This window comes from Hibiscus syriacus, unplaced genomic scaffold, assembly GCF_006381635.1.
Source record: "Hibiscus syriacus cultivar Baekdansim isolate YM2019G1 unplaced genomic scaffold, ASM638163v2 tig00111617_pilon, whole genome shotgun sequence".
Lineage (NCBI taxonomy): Eukaryota > Viridiplantae > Streptophyta > Magnoliopsida > Malvales > Malvaceae > Hibiscus > Hibiscus syriacus.
Window position 1 is genome coordinate 115,372 of NW_024063136.1, and position 23,597 is coordinate 138,968.

At 34.9% G+C, this 23,597-nt stretch overlaps 1 protein-coding gene and 1 pseudogene across 1 annotated transcript; one reads left to right on the plus strand and one right to left on the minus strand.

Moving 5' to 3' along the window:
- Window positions 1–14,172: 14,172 nt before the first annotated feature.
- On the plus strand, window positions 14,173–17,564 carry LOC120165856. The gene is made up of 3 exons (XM_039175293.1): window positions 14,173–14,359; window positions 14,781–15,145; window positions 16,968–17,564. Exons 2-3 carry the CDS (start codon window positions 14,841–14,843, stop codon window positions 17,515–17,517), a joined length of 855 nt encoding a protein of 284 aa, XP_039031224.1. The 5' UTR covers window positions 14,173–14,359; window positions 14,781–14,840; the 3' UTR covers window positions 17,518–17,564.
- Window positions 17,565–17,731: 167 nt separating this feature from the next.
- LOC120165860 lies at window positions 17,732–19,624 on the minus strand (annotated as a pseudogene).
- Window positions 19,625–23,597: the final 3,973 nt, after the last annotated feature.

A 23,597-nucleotide genomic window follows, 5' to 3' on the forward strand; every position in this document is an offset into this window, starting at 1 on the left:
GGCTTATCCGATTCTATCTTTGTTGTGGTTGACAGGTTTTCCAAGATGGCCCATTTTGTAGCTTGCAGAAAGACTGTGGATGCTGTCCGGATTGCCCATCTTTATTTCAGGGAGATTGTACGTTTACATGGTGTTCCTCGATCCATCACTTTAGATCGTGATACAAAGTTCATCTGATATTTCTAGAAGAGCCTGTGGGGGAAACTGGAACGCAGTTGAATTTTAGTTGCTCCTACCACCCTAGACGGATGGCCAGACCGATGTGGTAAAACGGAGTTTGGGCAACCTTTTGAGGTGTTTGGCAGGAACGAAGCCGAAGCAGTGGGATTTGGCATTGCCTCAAGCAGAATTTGCCTACAACATATCAAAAAATAGAACCACATTTAAGTCCATTTGAGATTGTCAATGGTCAGAACCCATCCGGGGTGCTGACTTAGCCCTATTCCACGTATAGGACGTTTCAGTCTAAAGAAGATAAGATGGCGAAGTATTTCGAGGTATCCATGAGCAGGTGAAACAGACCATTCATGAAAGTAATACCAAGTACAAGACTTGGGTTGACAATCATCGTCGTCAGGTACTTTTTGATGTTGGTGATTTTGTTTGGGTTGTATTATCTCGTGATCGTTTTCCTGTTGGTGAGTATAATAAGCTTAAGGATTGGAAGATTGGACCTTGTGAGGTCGTACAGAAGATCAATGATAATGCTTATAGGTTGTGCCTTCTCAGTCACTTGAATACTTCTGATGTCTTTAATGTAAAGCACCTAAGTCCTTATTTTGTGGATTCTGATGACACTACTATGAACTTAAGGATGAGTTCTTTCCAACCCGTGGTGACTGATGCAGGGGGATCCGAGACAGATGATGCTGAGCTGTCAGATTGCACCTTGATGGCGCTGAGATACCATGAGTTGGCATATCAACGCAAAGGAGGGAGTTGATTGTGATATGTTCCTTATTGGGGCCGTTTTAAGTGTGTTTCACTCTTTTGGCCATAACTTTGGCTACGGGTGTCGGAATCGCGCATAAGACCATAATTCAGAAAGTCCTTTTCGACGCACACGATGTCTACATCAACATGTATCCATGTGGCCTTTTTTCGACCTCAAATTCTTCCGATTTCCCCTTCGAATCACTAGTTTTATTTATTACTATTTATGGTAATATTTCGCTTGTCAGTTAGGAAGTCAATTTAAATTCGATTTGGGCCGGATTTTTTGCAAGTTGTTTATTTTATTTCGAATTTCAATTTAGAGTAAATTTCAGGATTTTGCTATTTTTTATAAAATTCGGATAAACATGATTTTTGGCTACTGATTTTTGCATTGTTTGATTTTATAATATTTCGTTAAATCCTAGAGACTTGTTTTCTCTGGTTTTGGGTGAATTTTCTCTTGTGAATCATCTGTTGGAACCAGCCTACAGGATAATCGCTATCATGTCCGGCCCAGTTGGCATCAGAGCTTCAAATCTTCTGGGAAATTTCACCAGTGTCAATGGTGGAGGTCGTGGCCATGGCTGTCGTGAGCAGGTTCCAAATGAGTAAGCCCAACGTCGTGATCGCAACGTTCAAGATGCGATGATTGCGGATTTGCAGAGGCAAGTCGTAGAATTAACCAAGCGCCTGATGGCGCAGGATTTTGAGGATCGTGAGGCCTCTGATCACGATACTAATTCCATTTTCGAAAACCCATATAACAATCGTGCTCTATTCCGGGAGCACCGTGGTCGGGATGAGCGTCATGGAGACCTCAGTTTTCGGGTCGATCTCCCTAAGTTTTATGGTACATTACAGGCCGAGGGATTCGTAGATTGGATTAATGAAATGGATATTTTTGATTATAAGGAAGTCCCTAGTCATGTGAAAGTGAAACGGGTCGCCATCAAACTCAAGGGCAGATCGTCTGCGTGGTAGGAGCAGTTGCGATGTTCACGAGACAGGCAGGACAAGGCCAAGATCACTGATTGGGAGAAGATGAAGGGTCATTTCCTTCCCTTCGGTTATACGCAAACCTTGTTTCAGCGACTTCATGCGTTGAGGCAGGGCGCACGACCAGTCGATAATTACACGGAGGAGTTTTACCAATTGGTCACCCGGAACGATTTATATGAGACTGAGGAGCAGATGGTGGCGTGGTATTTGGGGGTTTACGCCAATCATTGCAAGATGTCTCAGCCTTTTTCATTGTGGAGTGTTTCGGAAGCTTACCATCATGCTTGCTGTTGAAAAATAGCAAAACATGAGACCAATGATCAGGAGCGATCACAACAGTCGGCCAGTTCGCCCTCAGGATTCCGTCCTGCTCAGCACTGCAGGGTAATTTAACCCTACTATTAAATGTTTTCGTTGTGGTAAACAAGGGAATAGGGACTGATTGCAGGAAGCCTGTCAGTCAAAAGGGCAAAAATTTGTTGATTGAGGAAAACGCGGAAGACGAGACTGAGGAGATTGGCGAGCCCATATATGACGATTATGAGACTGATGATGTGTTGTATGGAGATGGTCATGAGACTTTAGTCATTCGCATGAGTCTACTGACTCTCAAGGGTGATTCAGGGGATGATTGGTTGAGAACCAGTATTTTCCACACGACCTGCACAGTTGCAGATAAAGTTTGCAAAATGATCATTGACAATGACAGTTATTAGAATCTAGTGTCCGAGGAGGTTGTCCAAAATTGAATTAAAGACACCGTCATCCTAAGCCATACAAGTTGTCATGGCTAAATAAATTCAGTGAGGTAACAATTGATAGGCGATGCCTCGTGTCTTTTTCAATTGGTAGAAAATATTTTGATAATGTCTGGTGTGATGTTGTGTCTATGGATGCGTGTCATATATTGTTGGGTCGACCTTGGCAGTATGATCGCAGTGTCATTCATGATGGACGAAAGAATACATATTCCCTTAGCATCAAGGGAAAAAAGATTGTGTTGGCACCCCGGCGAGAAGGACTCACTCCTACCCCAGTAACCAATAATACTAACCTACTTTCTATGTCCAGGTTTTTAGATGAGATTAAGATGGAGGCGTGGTCTATGCCTTACTACCTTTCGAGAATAGTGCAGTAGATGTGGATGCAGATTTACCAGTAGAGGTACAGTAGCTGCTAGTAGAATTCTCTAACTTGATGCCAGAGGATCCTCCTCCTGGGCTACCGCCTATAAGGGATTTTCAGCATAAAATTGACCTTGTTCCTAGGTCAAGTTTACCAAATCGACCAGCATATCGCCTTAGTCCCAAGGAGGCTGAAGAGTTGCAGCGATAGGTGGAAGAGTTATTGGAGAGGGGTTATATCCGAGAGAGTATGATCACATGTGCAGTCCCTGCCCTGCTAGTGCAAAAGAAAGATGGTTCTTGGCGTATGTGTATTGACAGTCGAGCGATCAACAGAATTACAGTGAAGTATTAGTTTCAAATTCCCCGTCTAGATGATATGTTAGATCAAATATCCGGTTCTAAGGTATTCTAAAAAATTGACCTTAAAAGCGGATACCACCAAATCAGAATAAGGCCTGGAGATGAGTGGAAGACGGCGTTTAAAACGCCACAAGGGTTGTATGAGTGGATGGTCATGCCTTTTGGATTATCCAATGCTCCAGTACGTTCATGTGATTTATGCATCAGGTCTTGCGTTCTTTTATGGGGAAATTTGTTGTAGTTTACTTTGATGATATCCTCATTTATAGTCCGACATAGGCTTCACACTTAGATCACCTCCGTGCTATTTTTGATATGCTGAAAAAGGAGTGCTTGTTTGTCAATCAGAAGAAGTGTTATTTCTTCACTACTTGTGTGACTTTTCCTTGTTTTGTTGTGTCTACTGATGGTGTTCATGCAGATCAGTCAAAAATAGATGTTGTCTTAGAGTGGCCCAGACCAAGGACCTTACATGACATCCGAAGTTTGCATGGATTGGCATATTTCTACCGTCGGTTCATTAGAAATTTCAGTACTCTGATTGCCCCTATCACAGAGTGCCTCAAGGGGCGTGATTTTCAGTGGTCTGAGGAGACAGAGCCCAGTTTTCAACTGGTCAAGCAGAAGATGACCGAGGCACCAGTTTTGGCACTTCCCTGATTTTGACAAAGTGTTCGAGGTAAATTGTGATGTATCTGGCATTGGCATTGGTGGTGTTCTGAGTCAGGCAGGTCGTCCGGTTGCTTTTTTCAGTGAGAAGCTATCGGGATCAAAGAAAAATTATTTCAATTATGATTTGGAGTTCTATTCCATAGTTCAGTCCCTGAAGCATTGGCGTCACTACCTAGTACAGAAGGAGTTTATTCTGTTTACCGATCATGAGGCCTTGAAGTACATCAATGGCCAACACAAGCTGAGTAGACGTCATGCCAAGTGGGTGGCATACCTGTAAGAATTTACTTTTACGCTGAGGCACCAAGCAGGGAGTTTGAATCGCGTCGCAGATGCCCTGAGCCGTCGTACCTTACTCCTCACCACCATGAGTACCAAAGTTGCAGGCTTTGAGACGTTCACAGATATGTATGCAGATGATCCTTCCTTTGGAAGGATATTTCAGGAGGTAACTGAGGGTCACCGCATGATTTTGATTTGCATAATGGGTATCTGTTTCATGGATTACAGTTGTGCATTCCAGATTGTTCATTGAGGCAGCAAATTATAAGTGAACTTCATAATGAGGGACATTTTGGCTGAGATAAGACCTTGGTCCTTATCTCTTCTGACTTTTATTGGCCTAAGTTGACTAGGGATGTGAATTATTATGTGGACCGTTGTTATGTGTGCCAGCGATCTAAGGGAGTTCTCACTAATGCGGGCTTGTACACTCCCTTACTTGTTCCTGGAAGCTCCTTGGTTTGATGTCAGTATGGATTTTGTATTGGGCTTACCCTGCACCCAAAGGGCCTCCGATTCTATCTTTGTTGTGGTTGACAGGTTTTCCAAGATGGCTCATTTTTTAGCTTGCAGATAGACTTTGGATGTTGTCCGGATTGCCCATCTATATTTCAGGGAGATTGTGCATTTACATGGTGTTCCTCGATCCATCACTTCAGATCATGATACAAAGTTCATCAGTAATTTCTAGAAGAGCCTGTGGGGGAAACTGGGAACGCAGTTGAATTTTAGTAGATCCTACCACCCCCAGACGCATGGCCAGACCGAGGCGGTAAACCGGAGTTTGGGCAACCTTTTGAGGTGTTTGGCATGAACGAAGCTGAAGCAGTGGGATTTGGCATTACCTCAAGCAGAATTTGCCTACAATATATCAAAGAACAGAACCACATGTTTAAGTCCATTTGAGATTGTCTATGGTTAGAATCCATCCAGGATGCTGGACTTAGCCCCTATTTCACGTATAGGACATTTCAGTCCTAAAGCAGATGAGATAGCGAAGTATCTTCGAGGTATCCATGAGCAGGTGAAACATACCATTCATGAGAGTAATACTAAGTACAAGACTCGGGTTGACAATCATCGTAGTCAGGTACTTTTTGATGTTGGTGATTTTGTTTGGGTTGTATTAACTCGTGATCGTTTTCCTGTTGGTGAGTATAATAAGCTTAAGGATCAGAAGATTGGAACTTGTGAGGTTGTGTAGAAGATCAATGATATTGCTTACAGGTTGCGCCTTCCCAGTCACTTAAAGACTTCTGATGTCTTTAATGTGAAGCATCTAAGTTATTGTTTGTGGATTCTGATGACACTACTCTGAACTTGAGGATGAGTTCTTTCCAACCCGGGGTGACTGATGCAGAGGGATCCGAGACAGCTGATGCTGAGCTGTCAGATTACACCTTGATGACGTTGAGATACCATCAGTTTGCAGATCAGCGCAAAGACGGGAGTTGATTGTGATATGTTCCTCATTGGGGTCATTTTGAGTGCGTTTCAGTTTTTTTGCCATAACTTTGGCTACGGGTGTCGGAATCGTGCAGAAGACCCCAATTCAGAAAGCCCCTTTCGACGCGCACGCTGTCCACATGAGCATGGCTCCATGTGGCCTTTTTTTTACCTCAAATTCTGTCGTTTTCCCCTCCGAATCACTAGTTTTATTTTTTTTTACTATTTATGGTAATATTTCGCTTGTCAGTTAAGAAGTCAATTTAAATCGATTTGGGCCGGATTTTTTGCAGATTGTTTATTTTATTTCGAATTTCAATTTAGAGTGATTTTTGGGATTTTTCTTTTTTTGGTAAAATTCGGATAAACATGATTTTTTGCTATAACAGTCCGACTTGTGGACTGATTTTTGCATTGTTTGATTTTATAATATTTCGTTAAACCCTAGAGACTTGTTTTCTCTAGTTTTGGGTGAATTTTCTCTTGTGAATCATATGTTGGAACCAGCCTACAGGATAATCGCTATCCTGTCCGTCATCAGGTACTTTGCCTTTACCCTTAATTTTACTTTCTCGCGAGCTTGGTTCGATCTACTCAAGCATCCATTAAAACATGTATCATACTCAATGTTAGTATATTTCCTAATCATTATACTAAATCATACTCAAAAGAACATATCATTAACTTTTTATACCAATATCAACTTATTTTTAACATTTCAGGCTCCATAGTATCAATACTACTACCCTGGTGCCGATACTTTTATGCTATGGTACCGATACCCCCTTTTGGTATCGATACAAATTTTAGGTTCGATGTTGCATGGTATCGATACCCTTACCATGGTATGGATACTACCATGTTATGGTATCGATACCCCTTCCGGTATCGATACCAAATTTAGATTCGATGATTCTTGCTATCGATACCCTTACCATGGTATCGAAACTACCTCTTCGGTATCGATACTGATTGAATCAGTATCGATACTATTCAACAAATTCATCCCATTTTAGCCTATAGAATCGGTACTGTTCTATTAGTATCGATACCCTTACCTAGATTTTCCAATTTTTACCCCGTTTATTACACAATTTAAGTCAAATTTCGTTAGGATTACCTCCAATAATGCTACTAAACTCTTTATTACTTATATATGACTTTCCCTTTTATATACTTAAAACATCCATATCCTTCAAGAGCATTTATTCTAAGAATCACACCAAAATTTCTAACTTGTTTTTACACTCATCCAATGCTTCTAATCTTTCATTTACGTCTATGACAAGTTAATTCTACCCATAAACTTCAATAAACACTCATATATTAACATATCATTTAAAAACCCATTTTCTTAAATCTCTAATATTTCATCCATACCTTTGTTTTAATCCTATTTAACCCCCCATTTAGCTTACATAACACTTAAGTTTGTTAAAACAATCCATAAACGAAAGGAAAAACTGAATAAATTGAAATTTACCTTCGGGCTATAGAGGGTGGTCCTTGTACATGAAGAAGAAGAGAAATAAGCTATTCCCTTTCTTCCTTTACTTAAATCCCTAATTTAAATAGGTTTCAAATTCATTTCACCTAAAAGACCAAAATGCCCTTTCAATAAAATATCTTTTACAACTTGGTCTTACTTAAGTCATTTCTTATACTTTAGCAATTACTTAATTTAGTCCTCCAAATTTTTAATTCCTTTCAAATTAATCATTGACCTATTATTTGGAGTATTACATATAAACACACACATGTATAATATAATGATAAAACTAATTTCTGTATATTGGTTAAATATATATTGAATAATAGAAATAAAATTAAGGGTAAACTACATGGGAGACCACCAAACTATGGTCGTTAATCGATCTTGCCACCGAACTATTTTTTGTCTCAATTCGATCACCAAACTTTTTAATTGATTCAATCAGACCACCACACCGTTAATTTTTACAGAGTTGGTGACGTGTCCGTTAATAAAATTAGCATAGTTATATATTTGGTCCTTAAAATGTACATATTCTATCAATTCAGTCACTATTTTAATTCAATTAAAAAATGTAACTATCTAATTAGAACATGACAATACATGATTGGAAGGTTTTATTTATGAATTTTAAATTATTTAATTAAATTATTTTTTATCCAATCAGGTGGTGACACATGTCACCAACCTGATTGAAATGGAAAATTGAAGAACAAAGATGCAACCAAGGAAGATCGAACATGTGCCTTAGGGGGAGAGTAACCAAACGCCCAAACCGTTGGGCCAAAGCTCCCCAATGGTTCTAACTTACAACAATTTGTATTTTACTTGTAAAAGTTTCTTAATGATAAAAAAATTAAACAAATTATTTGTTTAAATAAATTTCGGTTCGATTAATGGTTAAAGAAAAAATTTGGTTAATTCGATTCAGTTAATAATTTGCAAATAAATTTTGGTTCGTTTAACGGTTAAGGAAAAATAATTTATTTTATTCGGTTAATAATTTTCAAATAAATTTCGATACGATTAACGATCAAATAATTTCGGTTCGATTAATGGTTAAAGAAAAAAATCGGTTGATTTGGTTCGGTTAATAATTTTCAAATATATTTTGGTTCGATTAACGGTTAAAGAAAAATAATTGATTTTATTCGGTTAATAATTTTCAAATAAATTTGGGTTCGATTAATGGTCAAATAATTTCGGTTCGATTAATGGTTAAAGAAAAAAATCGGTTGATTTGGTTCGGTTAAAAATTTTCAAATAAATTTCTGTTCGATTAACGGTTAAAGAAAATTAATTTATTTTATTCGGTTAATTCGGTTAATAATTTTCAAATAAATTTGGGTTCGATTAACGGTCAAATAATTTCGGTTCGATTAATGGTTAAAGAGAAAAAATCGGTTGATTTGGTTCGGTTAATAATTTTCAAATAAATTTTGGTTTAATTAACGGTTAAAGAAAAATAATTTATTTTATTCGGTTAATAATTTTCAAATAAATTTGGGTTCGTTTAACGGTCAAATAATTTTGGTTCGATTAATGGTTAAAGAAAAAAATTCGGTTAATAATTTTCAAATAAATTTTGGTTCGATTAACGGCCAAATAATTTCGGTTTGATTAATGTTAAAGAAAAAAATCGATTGATTTGGTTCGGTTAATAATTTTCAAATAAATTTCGGTTCGATTAACGGTCAAAGAAAAATTAATTTATTTAAATAAATAATTTTTTTAATTTTTTTAATATTAACAAACTTTTAGAAGCCAAATACAAATTGTTGTAAGTTAGAACCATTGGCCCAATGGTTTGGGGGCCTAGTTACTCTCCCCAAATGCACAGTTCAATCCTCCCTGGTTGCATCTTTGTTCTTTCATTTTCCATTTCAATCGGGGGTGGTGATACGTGTCACCACCTGATTAGATAAAAAAATTATTTAATTAAATAATTTAAAATTCATAAATAAAACCTTCCAATCATGTATTGACATATGTCATGTTCTAATTGAATAGTTAAATTTATTTAATTGAATTAAAATAGTGACTAAATTGATTGAATATGTAAATATTAAGGACCAAATATATACTTATACCTATTTTATTAACAGACATGTCACCAACTCTGTTAAAATTAACGGTGCGGTGGTCTGATTGAATCAATTAAAAAGTTTGGTGGTCGAATTGAGATAAAAAATAGTTCGGTGACAAGATTAATTAATGACCATAGCTTGGTGGTATCCCGTGTAGTTTACCCTAAAATTAAAGGACGAGATTCGACCCCTTTAAAATCCAATCAATTAAACGTCCAACCATACATGACTTTATAATATTTGAATTGGGTTCGTTACGTAGTTTGAACTCCACTCAACAATGGTAAAGTTTAATTGGAAAAGTGAGGGATCATAAAGTGTGGATAGATTCTATTATGCTCCATGTCATGACAAATATTAATAACTATAGATTTCGTACTAATTTTAATTTAGTTCAATAAAATTAAATTTTAAATATAATAATAGCATATGTTATTGTCTAACTTTAATTTAGAAAAAAAAAATTCATCTAACCAAGGAGCGACATGTCATTGTCAAATTAAAGAATTAAATTTAAGGTTAACTACACGGATGATCACTTATATTTACGTTTTGTACACTTTTGGTTACTGGTTTATAAAAAACATAAGATATGATCAATTTGGTTTTTACTTAATTATACTTTCGTTTTTATTTAATTAAGATGTAGCCATCAGGGATTAATTGTTATCAATAATTAACATAATATGTGATGTGATAGTTAGTATAATCACACATTTGGTCCCTATTATTTACATATTATCTTAATTAGATCATATTTTAAATAAATTTTTTACATAAATATATATTTTTAAATGAAAATAAAATATTTTTAAATTAATTTGATAATAAAACATATTTAATAAGTTAATATATATAAATATTATGAATTTAAGTATTTATACTCTAAGATACAAAATATATACACAATGTTTCTACTTTAGAGTGACATTGGCTTAATGGTTGGATACATGTTTAGTTTCCTAAGTGACCAATGTTTGAATCTTTTTTTGCCCCAATTTGTTTTCCAATATTTTCTTTCAACCAGAGGGTGACACACGTCACTCTTTGATTGGTGGAAATAAATATATTAAATTAGAAAAAAGTGTAATGCCCCGAAATAAGGGTTAGAAGTTTCAGGTTTATTCAAACGGGTTTTAGAATAATTTTCCTTTAGTATATGAACATTTGGACCCAAGTGGATTTAGTTTGGACTTGGGATGAGCCCAACTAACTTATAAGGGATGATTTTAATCATACATCAAATGGGGAATAACTAGGTGGGTAATTAACCTATTTTTCAAATCAAAGGCTGAATTCCATTTATTTGGGATGATATCACGTCTCCCACCTTCTCATCTATTTTATCATTTTGTTTGTCTATTCTCCTCCATTTTTTTCATCTTCTTTCCCATTTAAATCAAGCAAAGGTCGAACCTTTAAGAAATCTAAGCATCCATTGTGAATTGTAAGGTAATAAGTATATTACTCATCCTAAGCTTTCATCTAACCCCACTTTCGTAAGATTTAGCTTAGTTAGCCAAAAAGGGGTTTTAGTGGGGGTTTGCAGAATTCTAAGTTCTAGTTCATTTTATGGAATTTGGGTGGTAAGAAAATGTTCTTAGCATCTTCCTAAGGTCTGAAATGAGCTAACAACTCATTTTCCATGGTTTGGTTAGTGCAAGAGGAAAAGAAGAGCTCAAAATCTAGAGGCAATGAGAAGTTAGTCCTTGGGTGATTTAAAGATTTTTTCAATTACCTAGCTTCAAGGTAACAAGATTCTAACTTGTTCATACCACATGTAGTTCACTAAATGTGCATAAATGGTATGTTTTGTTCATGCAAGAATGTCAGAAGGATTTCATGTCAAGATTCATATTTTTGTGTTATATGCATGAAAGATTACACATTTTGACCTATAAGACACTAAAAAAGACTTTAAAAAGGTTTACTAGTCTTAGGGGAGTGAATGGATTTTTTTAGGTATGATTTCGTGCCCAAGACAGAGCACCCATGTTCGTCAGTATCGTTACTAGAAGAACAATACCGATATTGTTCTTTGTTGAAGACTAAAATCAAGAAATTTTATAAGGGCAGTATCGATACTTGGGGTTCAATATCGATACCAAGCTAGTCAGTATCAATACTAAGGCATTTTTAAAAACATCAACGTTGATTTTTGGTATCGATACTCATGAGAGTATTGATACCCAAGGTAGAGTATCGATATTCCCCATAGGGGTATCGATACCCAAGTATTTTTTAAAAACTTCGAAGCAAATTTTTGTATTGATACTTAGGTGAGTATCGATACCCAAAGGGTGAATATAGATAATGTTGGCCCAATATAGATACTCACGGAGATTTTGGGCAATTTTGGTTAATTCGTTTGGGTGTTCGGGCCGAGGTGTTTTGAGTTCGTATAAGCAACAATTATCCAATACAAGTGAAAATAATTAAGATAACTAATATCTCACCTAGAAAACAAACAAGTTAGGATGTCATAAGATTTGCATAGTGTGACACTCGGGAAACGTTTCAGACACCCGAGTTACTCTAATGTTATGACAATCATCTTTTGTTTGTGAATATATGAATATTGTCTGTTTGATATGCATCAGATGTACATAAATTCTGAGTCGTACATGTACAAATTTTAATACATGTAAATTCTGGAAATGTACACTATGCTTGACTAGGTACGTGATATGATCTTCTGATGCACGTAAATTTCGGACCTCACCCCGACCCCTCGAGGATCCGAGATAGATTGAGGGACATAAGTTTCGATGCACGTAAATTCTTGCTCTTACTCCGAAGCTATCACATTCTAGATAGGCTAGTGTGTTGTCTGAGTTGCACGTAAGTTCCTCTAACCATACCACTTGGCCTATCTCATGTTTAATATGTACTTATGCATGTTTAACTTTGCTTTCCAGCATGTTCATGTAATGAAGGCATGTAGTATTGCATAGTTATTTTCGTGGCACTAAGATGCGGTCTTAGCGTATGAAATATGTTTCCGTGCGTAGATTAGTAGAGGATCGTTGAGGGAACCTATCACATTCGAACGTTTCAGACCAGACGATTTGCAGAGTGTGTCTTAAGTATTTGTAGAGGGCATGTATTCTATATGGACCTTGTGTATTCGAGTCATAACTTTTTTTTTTTTAAACTCTACGGTAGTATTGTACGCATTTTGGGAGAATCTCGTATTTTGTAAACTTTATTTTGATTTCATATATGATATGATGGATGATTTTGATAATTATAAACTGCTTTGTAAAGAAATTTTCGGGTTGATCATTTCGGTTGTTCCGTGTGGCATCATAATCCACGAATCTTTGGGTCAGACTAGTTTAAGGTGTTACATAAAGTTAGTCCTCTAACCTAATGGTCACACGTGGCATGACATGTGGTATCATTTGATTGGAGGATTAAATTTATTTTAATTTATTAAAAGTATGACTAAATTGAAATAATATATAAATAATAAGAATCAAATGTTTGATTATATCAAAATATTTAACTGTTGTTAATGGTGGTTAACTCGGGGTGATCACATCTTTATTAAATAAAAACAAAAGTGACCATATCTTATGTTTTCTAAATTAAATGACAAAAAGTTGACAAAACAAAAACATAAGTGATCATTTGTGTAGTTAACCTTAGATTTATTAAAATAAAATAAAATTAAAATTAAATTAATTGAATATATAATAATAAGGATCAAATGTGTAAAAACATAAATTTTTTAACTACCATGTCAATTCCTCCGGTAGGTGGTTTAATTGAAATACTTAAACATTTAAGCAGCCTGATTGATTAAAATAAAAAATAAGTGGTCAGAGTGAAAAGAAGAAGTAATTAAATAGTATTATTATAGTTTATCATATTTTATTATTATTATTATTATATTTAATTATATTTTATAATTTCTAAATATGCTTAATAAAAATATAAGTGTCCAAACTATATCTCGAAAAACGTTTTAATGCCTAATTTTTTTCACTAAAAATAGATCTCTAATATTTCCAACATTATATTTTTATGTGCTCGAATGTTAATCGTCGTTAAAAATACCCATTAAATGACATGTGTCAGGTTCTGATAATTTTGAGAATTTATTTAAAAAAATTTAAAAAGAAAAATATTTTTATTAAAAAAACCAAACAACAACACGTGTTCCCTCATTTCTCTTCGCTTCTCTCTTCCATAGCCGCCGGCCAATCAATCGTGATCATTACCATCGTCGTCATCAGCACCGATGTAAACCCCGATCAAACCTTGTTAGCATTTCCTTGTAATCTGCCATTGTTTGATGTGGAAAAGCATTCATATTTTCGTTCAATTTTAAACTACCGTCGTTGTTCTTCGTCATTCGGACCACCGTTCAATTCTGATCAAAACTCAACTATTCGACGATGATAATGATGGCTGGAGATAACCGACTATGGTTGATAATAGGGTTGAAATGAAAATTTTTAATTTTTAGAGTTTTTATAATTTCATTAAAAATTTAGGTTTTTATTAACAAATGAAGTTTTTTAATTTTTAATTTTAGAAAATATTTTTTATTATTAAAAAATTTAAAAATATAACGATACATATTTAAAAATATACAAAAAATATTAGATATATTTTTATCGAAAAATTCTTTAAACTAGCCCCACAATTTTCAAGGCATAATTTTACAGCTTATTTTTGTATTAATCCTTCTAAATAACCTAAAACATATTTCCCAAAAAAACTCCCAACGCCGCTGCAATCATCTTTTTTCTGTTTACTAACATCGTCCCCCTTCATCATTGGTTCTTGATTTTCAGTGTTGCACCGTCAAACCTTACTCTGCTGATGCCTCACAATCTGCTGTCTATCCATATCGAAAACCCCCTTGTCGTTGTGTTGAAATCCTTTGCACCACCATTATAGCTTTGTTTCTTTCTCAAATTCAAACCGATATAGAAACCATTCTCAAGGTATTGTTTTGTTTCAGTTATGTACTGATGTACTTCTTTTATTTTTATAATCCACGCCAATAGCTCCTTCATTTACTTTCTCTGCTTAGCTTACATATTTATTTATATATTCATATGTATGCAAATTTTGGATTTTATTTCCGTATAAAGCTCTTCTCATCGTTTCTGAAGCTTGAATTTGGTTCTTTAGTTTTAACATTTTAGTAGCTCCATTCAAGTAAATGACCTATTTCATACTTTTTAACACCTATTTGTTTCTAGGTTTTTAGTATATATGAATGCAAATCCTAATTCCAAACTGCACAGTTTCCAACTACCTTTTTCTTTTTATCAGTTATAACGAGTGATTGAAAAACATAAAATCTGAAGCATACCTAAACCTGAGTTTGTATTGTTGACTGTTCTGTTGCCACTGCTACAGTTTTTTGCCGCTGAAATTGAAGAGGGAAACAGAGGCTTAAGGAAGAAAAGAGGTGAAGATATGGGAAAGAGAGGAAGAGGTGGTAGCGGATATCTTGGAGGTGTGAAAGGAGCGGCAAATACGCCGTCGAAGTTCCAAAAGACGGTCTCACTCAGAGAAGAAGCGACCGGCAAGAAGCAAACAAAGGGAGGAGGGTCCACCAACGTCAAATCTGCATTGAAACACGAGCACTTGCAAAACCTAGCTGTATGGGCTTGTGGCGAAGCCTCAATCCCTTCTTTGGCTTCTTTTTTTGGGCACGGATTGGCCACTGATGGAGAAGCTTCGGCAATCCCCCAAGATCCTTCTTTATTTCCTTGCCAGAGGTTAGTATTTTCTGGCACTGAACCGTGTTGTTATGGGAATTTGAGACCTATTGGTTGCCTTTAGATGGTATGTGCTTCTAGTTAACAAGCATAGGTTAGGTGTATAAAAGTTATTATGATGTTATGGATTAGAGGTGCAATCGAGCTAAATCAAGTTTAAGCTGTAAGAAGCCATAACTCTATTTAAAGCTTGAGGCTTTAAGCCTCTAAGTTCATAGATTGAGTTTCACTTTTAAACTTTGAGCTCAATTCAAGATAAAAATTCACTCAAGCTTGCTCGATTAGTCTCGTTTACCTATTAAGTGCGAAGCTTAATTCAACAATACGTATGAAAAAAAAACTTGATTAGGTTCACAAGCTATTCGGATCATGTTACGATATTTGAATTTGGTTTGTTATGTAGTTTGAATTCCACTCAACAATGATGAAGTTGAATTTGAGTTTTTTTTTTTTTAGTTTGTGTGCACAAGTGTCGTTTACAATCCCATTTCATATGTATTGTGCTAGCATTGAGTGTGAGTCCCATAACAGAATGCAATTGACTAAAATAGATAGGTCTTACCTTTACCGTTAAAACTTTAGGCTTTGATATCGAGTACTTGGATGCGTTTGCGATGTGAAATTAATAACTGAAAACAGTTCTTTGTTGGATTCCCTGATTCAAGTTTGTTTGGTGCTGGTTTAATTGTTATTGATCATTCATTTTGAATTGCAATGCAAGTGGTTTTACTTGAGTGGATCTGCTCTTAGTAATGTTGGGCATTAGGGTGGGGTGAGTTGGTGAGATACGGGGAAATTCTCTTGAAGGTTAATGTCTAAAAAAGTCTTAAGAACTATTGTTTCCTCATTTACTTGTTGATACTTACCATAGGTGAACTATCATTGCCTTGGTTTAGCTTTACTGAGTCCTTTCTTGATGAGTTTGAGGCTTCGGAAGGTGGGAGTGACGTGTGGGGAGATTCTCTCCATGATCCATTCCATAAGAAATATTAAGAACAATGGCTTTTGTAACTTCTTTACATGTTCATACTTTGTCATAGGAAAGTGGGGGCTCAGAAAGTGTGGGGAGATTCCCGAGAGTTCTTGTCATAAAAAATATTGAGAACTGTCCTTGTTTCTTTGTTGATACTTGCCACAGGTGTCGTTTTTTAATGTTTGTTTGAGATTAAATTCATGCGACATTTTTGAGTTTTTCTCCCATGTATGTCCCCAAGCTACTGAATTAACATGTAGCTTGTTTTCTTGTTTGCTTGTTGATACTTCGCGTAGGTGCCATTTCTAAATTTTGTTTGAGATTAAATTTATATGCGAAATGACATTATAGTTTTTCTTCCATGTCTGTCCCCAAGCTACTGTATTTTTCTTTAGGCACCTTTCATGTTAGGATTCATTTCAATTGATCAATTAATTTGGTCCTTTTTAACGGCTTATACTACAGATACTAATTATTTTAAGTTTAGCATTTATGACTTATGAGAAAGAGAAGTGCTGTCCAGTCTATCCCATATTATCAGACTCAAGAGATTCTTGTTGGAAATGGATGTATGCAACATGGATGTGTTTAATTTTTTCCTAATTTTTCATATATTTGAGGATCTTACTCTCATGTCCAAAAATGTGTCCGACATAAATGTTAAACATCAATACTTTTAAGAAAAATGAAGAGTTTGGGTATAAGATGCTATTTAGATTGTCGGTTCTAATTGTTTAGTTCAACAACTAGTTTGATAATTTTGCTTCCTGTTTTACTCTTTTTGTCATGTTAAATGCAGTAGGATATATGAAGCTGCGTTAGTTTTGATTTCAGTTTATTGTTTTGCAGATGTGAGACGATTCTTCAGCCTGGCTTTAATTGCACTGTTCGCATTGAAAAGAATCGAGCAAATGCAAGGCATAGACGTAAGAAACCTCATATTTCGACACAGAATACCGTGGTCTACAACTGCCACTTCTGTTTGCATCGGAATCTAAAACGAGGGACTCCAGAGGGCCACATGAAAGAAATCTACCCTCCCAAGTTAAAAACATTATCTTCGACACCCAAAGTTGTCAAGTCTAGAAATTTGAAGCCTATTATCAGTTCAGGTGAAGAAACAAGCAAAGATGATATTGATGAGATAATTGTAACAAGATCACCTGCAGTGGCTGGTGTTGAAAATCCGAACACAGATGCTCTTGTGTCTCCAATTCGAGATAGGACTTTGTTGGATTTGAAAAAGAGAAATAGGAACAAATCCCGGTCGAAAAAACCGGTTGCACATGAAAACAATCCGATGACACCTGATGTGGAAAAAACAGTGGGTGCTTCAGGTAAAAGGAGGAGGAAATCTTGGATGAGCCTTAGTGAAATTGTTGCGAGTAAGGACTTGTAATTCTAGACTCCCGTTCTTTGTTGTAAATTTGATATTTATCCTTTATTTATTAGGAGTATTTGACATTTTGAGGCATAAACTTGCCAAATTCTGAATCTAAAACAACAAATCAGAACCTAAGCTCCATCAAACAAATCAGAAAGCTAAAATATTTAAGAACATCAGGAAAGGACACAATTTCCATAGATTTTGTATATCAGACATCGCATTCACAGTTGTTGAATTGTGGCTTTCACCGAAGAAGGCAGCCATTTGAATGAGACGAAGATGACGATGTCAAAGAACCCGATGAAATCCGAGTTCCATGGAACAGATCAGATAAATAATTCCCCAAGTCATCAGGCGAAATCCTTACGAAATCCCCATCCGATATCGTCGAATACTTGTCGTAGAATTCTTTATAAACAGGCACAAGTTTCCCAGCAATCGAAACCTTCAATTCATTCCTCAACTTCCCATCTGGCACACTCCACACAATCTGTTTCATATAAACTTCTTCGAAAGCAACATTAAATCTTTTGAAAAAGTCTTTGACCGCTTCATGCGATAGTTCTGATGTTCTTTCGGGTAAAGTTTTGAAAACCCGATTCCAGGCTACCAATTCATAGCTCGAAGCGTATTGTTTGATCTTCTGGGTATGTTTGGACAGCCATTGATCGCCTAAAAGATGTTGAAGGTTACTTGTTTGAACTTGGTTAATGATGAACTGAAGATTATTTGCCAAGAAAAGATACGAAAGAGAGAGATCTTTGTATTGTTGAGCTTTACTGTCGATTTTGCATAAAAGCACCAATATAAGCCATGCAAGATGGATCGGAGCAGCTCCGATGGCGGCCGGATTGTCGAAATAGGATTCTGGAAACGGTGGGTTTTCTACCGGCGGATGAACCGATAGGATATCGGAGAGAATACGATCGTAATCCGACAGGGAAGTTATGTAATTAATAGCGGATTGGGTGAGGGGATGAATTCCTCCCCCGGAACCGGCGTTTTCGATGAGTCTTTTCGGATTGATGATCGGAAATTGGTTAGCAATGTGAAAACTGAGTCACCAACTTTTTGCAGTGATGAAAGGGCCTCGGATTTAATTGCCGAGGTTAATTCAACGTTGAAGATTGATTCGATCTCGGGCCGGAGTTCGGAGATTGTTCCGTAGAGTTCGAGTAGTCGGAAAATTCTCTCCGGCTGTGAGTTCATGTTTCGGGCGATGATTTCGGGGAACTTGAATAGATTCTTGGCTCCTTCCATTGTTATTTCAGCAAAACAAGCGTCTCTTATAGTTTGAGATGCCCAAAAAACATGATCGCAGAGGATTTTTTCGCCATTAAAGAGTGATTTCACAGCAATCTTCACAGCATTCAACCAGTTCTTGATTGTAAATTCGAGTGATTCCCAATTCATTTTGTTGATCTGGGAAGATTTGAACTTTTCGATCCCAAGAAGATCTTTACACACTTTACTCTTTTCCATAACCAGAAGTGCTCATACACTCGGCAATCGCCTTCAAATCCGTCATTGCCAATGCTGAATCTCTCTCCACTTCGCTGATTGACTCACCGGCTATTTTCAGCTGATCAACCTCAGCTTCATCATTGTCATCGTAGTGGAAACTGGCTGAGCCATCGGACGAGAGACTCGTCGATACTGATTCCGGATCGAGCCGCTCACGATTCGAAGCCAATATCTGATAAAACTCTTTCTCGAGCCTTTTCATGGCGATTTGCATGAGGTTTTGAGCAAGAACGAGGTCGTGAGGGGACAAATTTTGAGAAGCGAGAAAATGCATGGATCCACGAAGATCCATAACGCATTTGAGATACTCTCTGGCTTCTTTTCTGTTATGGTGAAAGAGAGGGGTAACACTGGTTAATGAAGAAGAGTTTACATCCCATTTTGTGATGATTGATTCAGCATTTTGAATGCTTTGTTTCGCCATCGAAGCTGTTGGGGAGCTTGGTGAGGAAAAGGTGGGAATGGGTGTTTTAGAAAGTGGAGACAATCCTTTTCTTTGGATGTTGAGATGATTGTGGTTGTTTGAAGTCTGAAATAACACCATTTTTCTCAATTCAAAGGTGTAAAATCTGCTTTAATTTTAAACCTTGAGGAGAAGAGAGAGATTGAAGAAGAAGGAAGCTGGATTTGATGCTATTTTCATTTGTGGGCAAACGGAATATATAGAAAGAATGGAGCAGCAAGTTTATACCGTTTACTTATGAAATCCGTGTTGAATGTTTTGGTTTGAAAATAGATGGTGACGTATATATTTGAATGCGCATACCAAATATATAAAATAATATTATTCAAAATTTAAAGTTACCAGAAGTTTTTCATTTCGGATATTATGATATTTACGTAAAATAATATCTAAATTTGAGGTAAAGATACAATTAAGATCAAATATAAAATATAAAATATAAAAAAATAAATTGTTTAACTTCAAAAAAAAAATACAAACATTTAAATTTAAGTCAAAGATACAATTAAGATCAAATATATTTTAATATACAGTATAAAATATATTGAGAAAATAACCTCAGTGACAAAAAATACCTTATAATATACGATTTTAACCAATTTTTTTGAATTTGTCAAAATGACCAACTAAATCGCAATGCGATTGATAATTCGCAACGCGATCTCCGGTATCGCAAATCAGTTTTCAGATTCGCAATGCGATTTTGGACTATCGCAATGCGAACTTGGACTATCACAATGCGAATATGTAAATCGCAATGCGAACTTGGACTATCGCATTGCGATTTATATATTCGCATTGCGATAGTCCAAAATCGCAACGACTGGTGGTATTGCATTTGTTTCTTAAGAATTTTCTCTAAAAAGATAGTATTCGCGAGGACGTGTCGAAGACACGTATTACCACGACGACGACGACCACGCCACGACCACGACCCACGACGACGACGACGGCGGCGGCGCGCGAGAGTCCCCATTGTTCTCTATCACTCAACAAGGAAGTGGGAAAGCCAAGCCTTAAATACCATTCACAATAGTGTTTCCAATACTATGTGGGATTGAGCATTACCAACACTTGTTTCCAATACAATGTGATTATTCAGGAAACAATTAACAATCATGCACCTTAAAACAACTGAATCAGCAATTAATTGCATTAGTATTATACGATTAAATATGTCATAATTAAATGTCAATCTACAATCAATCGCGATTATTGCAATTTTAAGCAAAACATTCAAAAATAATATCACTATTTAAGGCTCAATCCCACATAGTATTGGGAACAAGTGTTGGCAATGCTCAATCCCACATAGTATTGGAAACACTATTGGGATGGTATTTAATGTTTGGCTTTCCCACTTCCTTGTTGAATGATAGAGAACAAGGGGGACTCTCGCGCGCCGCCGCCGCCGCCTTCCGTCTCGGGTCGGGTCGGGTCGTGGTCGTGGTCGTGGTAATACGTGTCTTCGACACGTTCGCGCGAATACTATCTTTTTAGAGAAAATTCTTAAGAAACAAATGCAATACCACCAGTCGTTGCGATTTTGGACTATCGCAATGCGAACTTCGACTATCGCAAATCGCAATGCGATAGTCTAAGTTCGCATTGCGATAGTCGACTATCGCATTGCGATTTACATATTCGCATTGCGATAGTCGACTATCACATTGCGATTTACATATTCGCATTGCGATAGTCGACTATCGCAATGCGAATCTGGAAACTGATTTGCGATACCGGAGATCGCGTTGCGAATTATCGATCGCATTGCGATTTAGTTGGTCATTTTGTCAAATCAAAAAAAGTTGGTTAAAATCGTATATTATAAGGTATTTTTGATCACTGAGGTTATTTTCTCAAATATATTTAAATTAAAATATATTATACATTTGACTTATCATAATATTAATATATAAATATAATTAAAATGATACATATATTTAAACCTGCTTAAACTGATGACTGACAATTTAAAACTATGGTAAATTACGTATTTAGTACTTAAATTATTAATTTTGATCCATTTTAATATCTAAACTTTTAATTTTTTTTAAAATCATACCTAAAGTTTAGTTTATTGTTTCATTTTAGTATCCATGTTCAAAATTTAACGTTATGTTTTGATTTTTTTAAAATTTAGGTACTAAAATAGACTAAAACTGATAATTTAGGTACTAAATGCGTTACATTTTTAATAGTGGAGTACTAAAATGAAATAAAACTAAACATTATGTATTATTTTAAAAAATTAAAAATTTAAATACTAAAATGGACCAAAACTAATAGTTTAGATACAAAATGTATAATTTACCCTAAAAACTATTATTCCAGTAACAGTTTGAGCTACAATTCGATACAAATAATGAAGGATGAAGGGAATAATCACTTTTTAAATAATCATTTTTAGTAATTATTTTTTAATTTAACTTTTCTCTTAATATTTTTATGTTGTGTTTTCCTTTTCTTTAATTTTCATATTATGCCATTTGTTTTCTTTTTTTTCTTTTTGAGTTTTTTTTTCAACTTTAAATAAGAATAAGTATCTTTGTGACATATTTTTCTCTATTCTTATGGTATGCATTTTCTCTACTCTTGTGACATATTTCTTATGATTTGTGGTACTTTTTTAGTATACATTTGAGGTTATTTTAGTGCTTGCACAATGACTTTAACGAAATTTATTTTTTGATTTGTTTGTTAGTGTTCACGATATTCAGATCCCTCCTTAATAAAATGTTATTTGTAGAATTAGAATTGTGTAGCGAAACAATCTACTAGGTAGTTTGACTTACTCACCACTTATTTACCACTTTGTAAAGTGTCTCATTCAAAGAAAATAATTTTTTTTATAAAAATTATTAGATTCTTTTGATATTAGATGTCTTAAGATAAGGTTTCATTTATTTTTTATATCTTTAAATTTATATAAAATTTTTATAACTATTATTCCCCCTATAATTAGGTATGTTGTATTTTTTTATTAACGAAATTCAATTCTTATTATTAAAAATAAATAAATGATGAAGGAATTGAAACACGTAGGCGCGTATATAGTAAGATTTAGTTTGTTACTAATAAATGGGTGACTGATTTTTGTATAGGGTTATCAATCACAATTTAGGCAGCAGATTTTTTTAATTAATGGGTTATGTATAAGGTAATATTTGATCAAACATAAATTTTCAATCATTTGATATGAACGTTCATACCTCTAGTACTTCTAGTGCTCAAACTCGGGACCTCAAGCAATAACAATAATTCTTTTTGACACTTAGGTTGTTTGATTTGTGCTAATGTTTTAAATATATTAAAGTATTTTTTATTATTTGAAAGTTAAAATTTTATCTATATATTTTAACTTTTAAATTAAATCTTTAATTTCACTAATTTTTATTTAATTTTATTATTAGATGTAGACTTAACAGTTATATAAAAGGTAAAATAATTTTAATCTTTTATATTTATAATTTTTTTTATGAATTTAACTCTTTAGAATCTATAAACCTAAATGATTAAACTTTTGTTGTCGTTCAAGTAGTAATAATTTTTTATTTTTAAATTCTAATGATTAAATTGATAAAAAAATATAAATAGAAGAGATTAAAATATATTTTCTTTTTTATAATTGTGGAATCAGTAATTAATAATACAATTGAACATAAATTAAGGATAAATAATATTGTTTAAATATTAAAATAGCATAGAGATTATTTTGACAAAAATGAAGTCTTGGATTAATGACAAAAATAGCATAAAGAACTTTTTTCCCTGACTCGTAAATGATCACGTGTGGTAGCTTTAATATACGGTTAAAAAAAGACGTTATCGGGTTTGTTATTATTTAAATAACAAAATCGGTAAAAATTACCGAAAACATTATTATTTCTACCGTTTTTGTTATTATTGGGCGCTTTACCGATTTTGTTATTTTTTCTATCGATTTTGTTATTGTTGGACACTTACCTGAAATGTTAAAAAACATTGATGTTTTAGGTAAAATAATAATGTTGACATAATTAATTAAATATACGGATTAGTCTTCGGTTTTGAGAGAAATTCTAATCTTGGTTAATTAATCATCAATTATCGTCGGATAATGAAA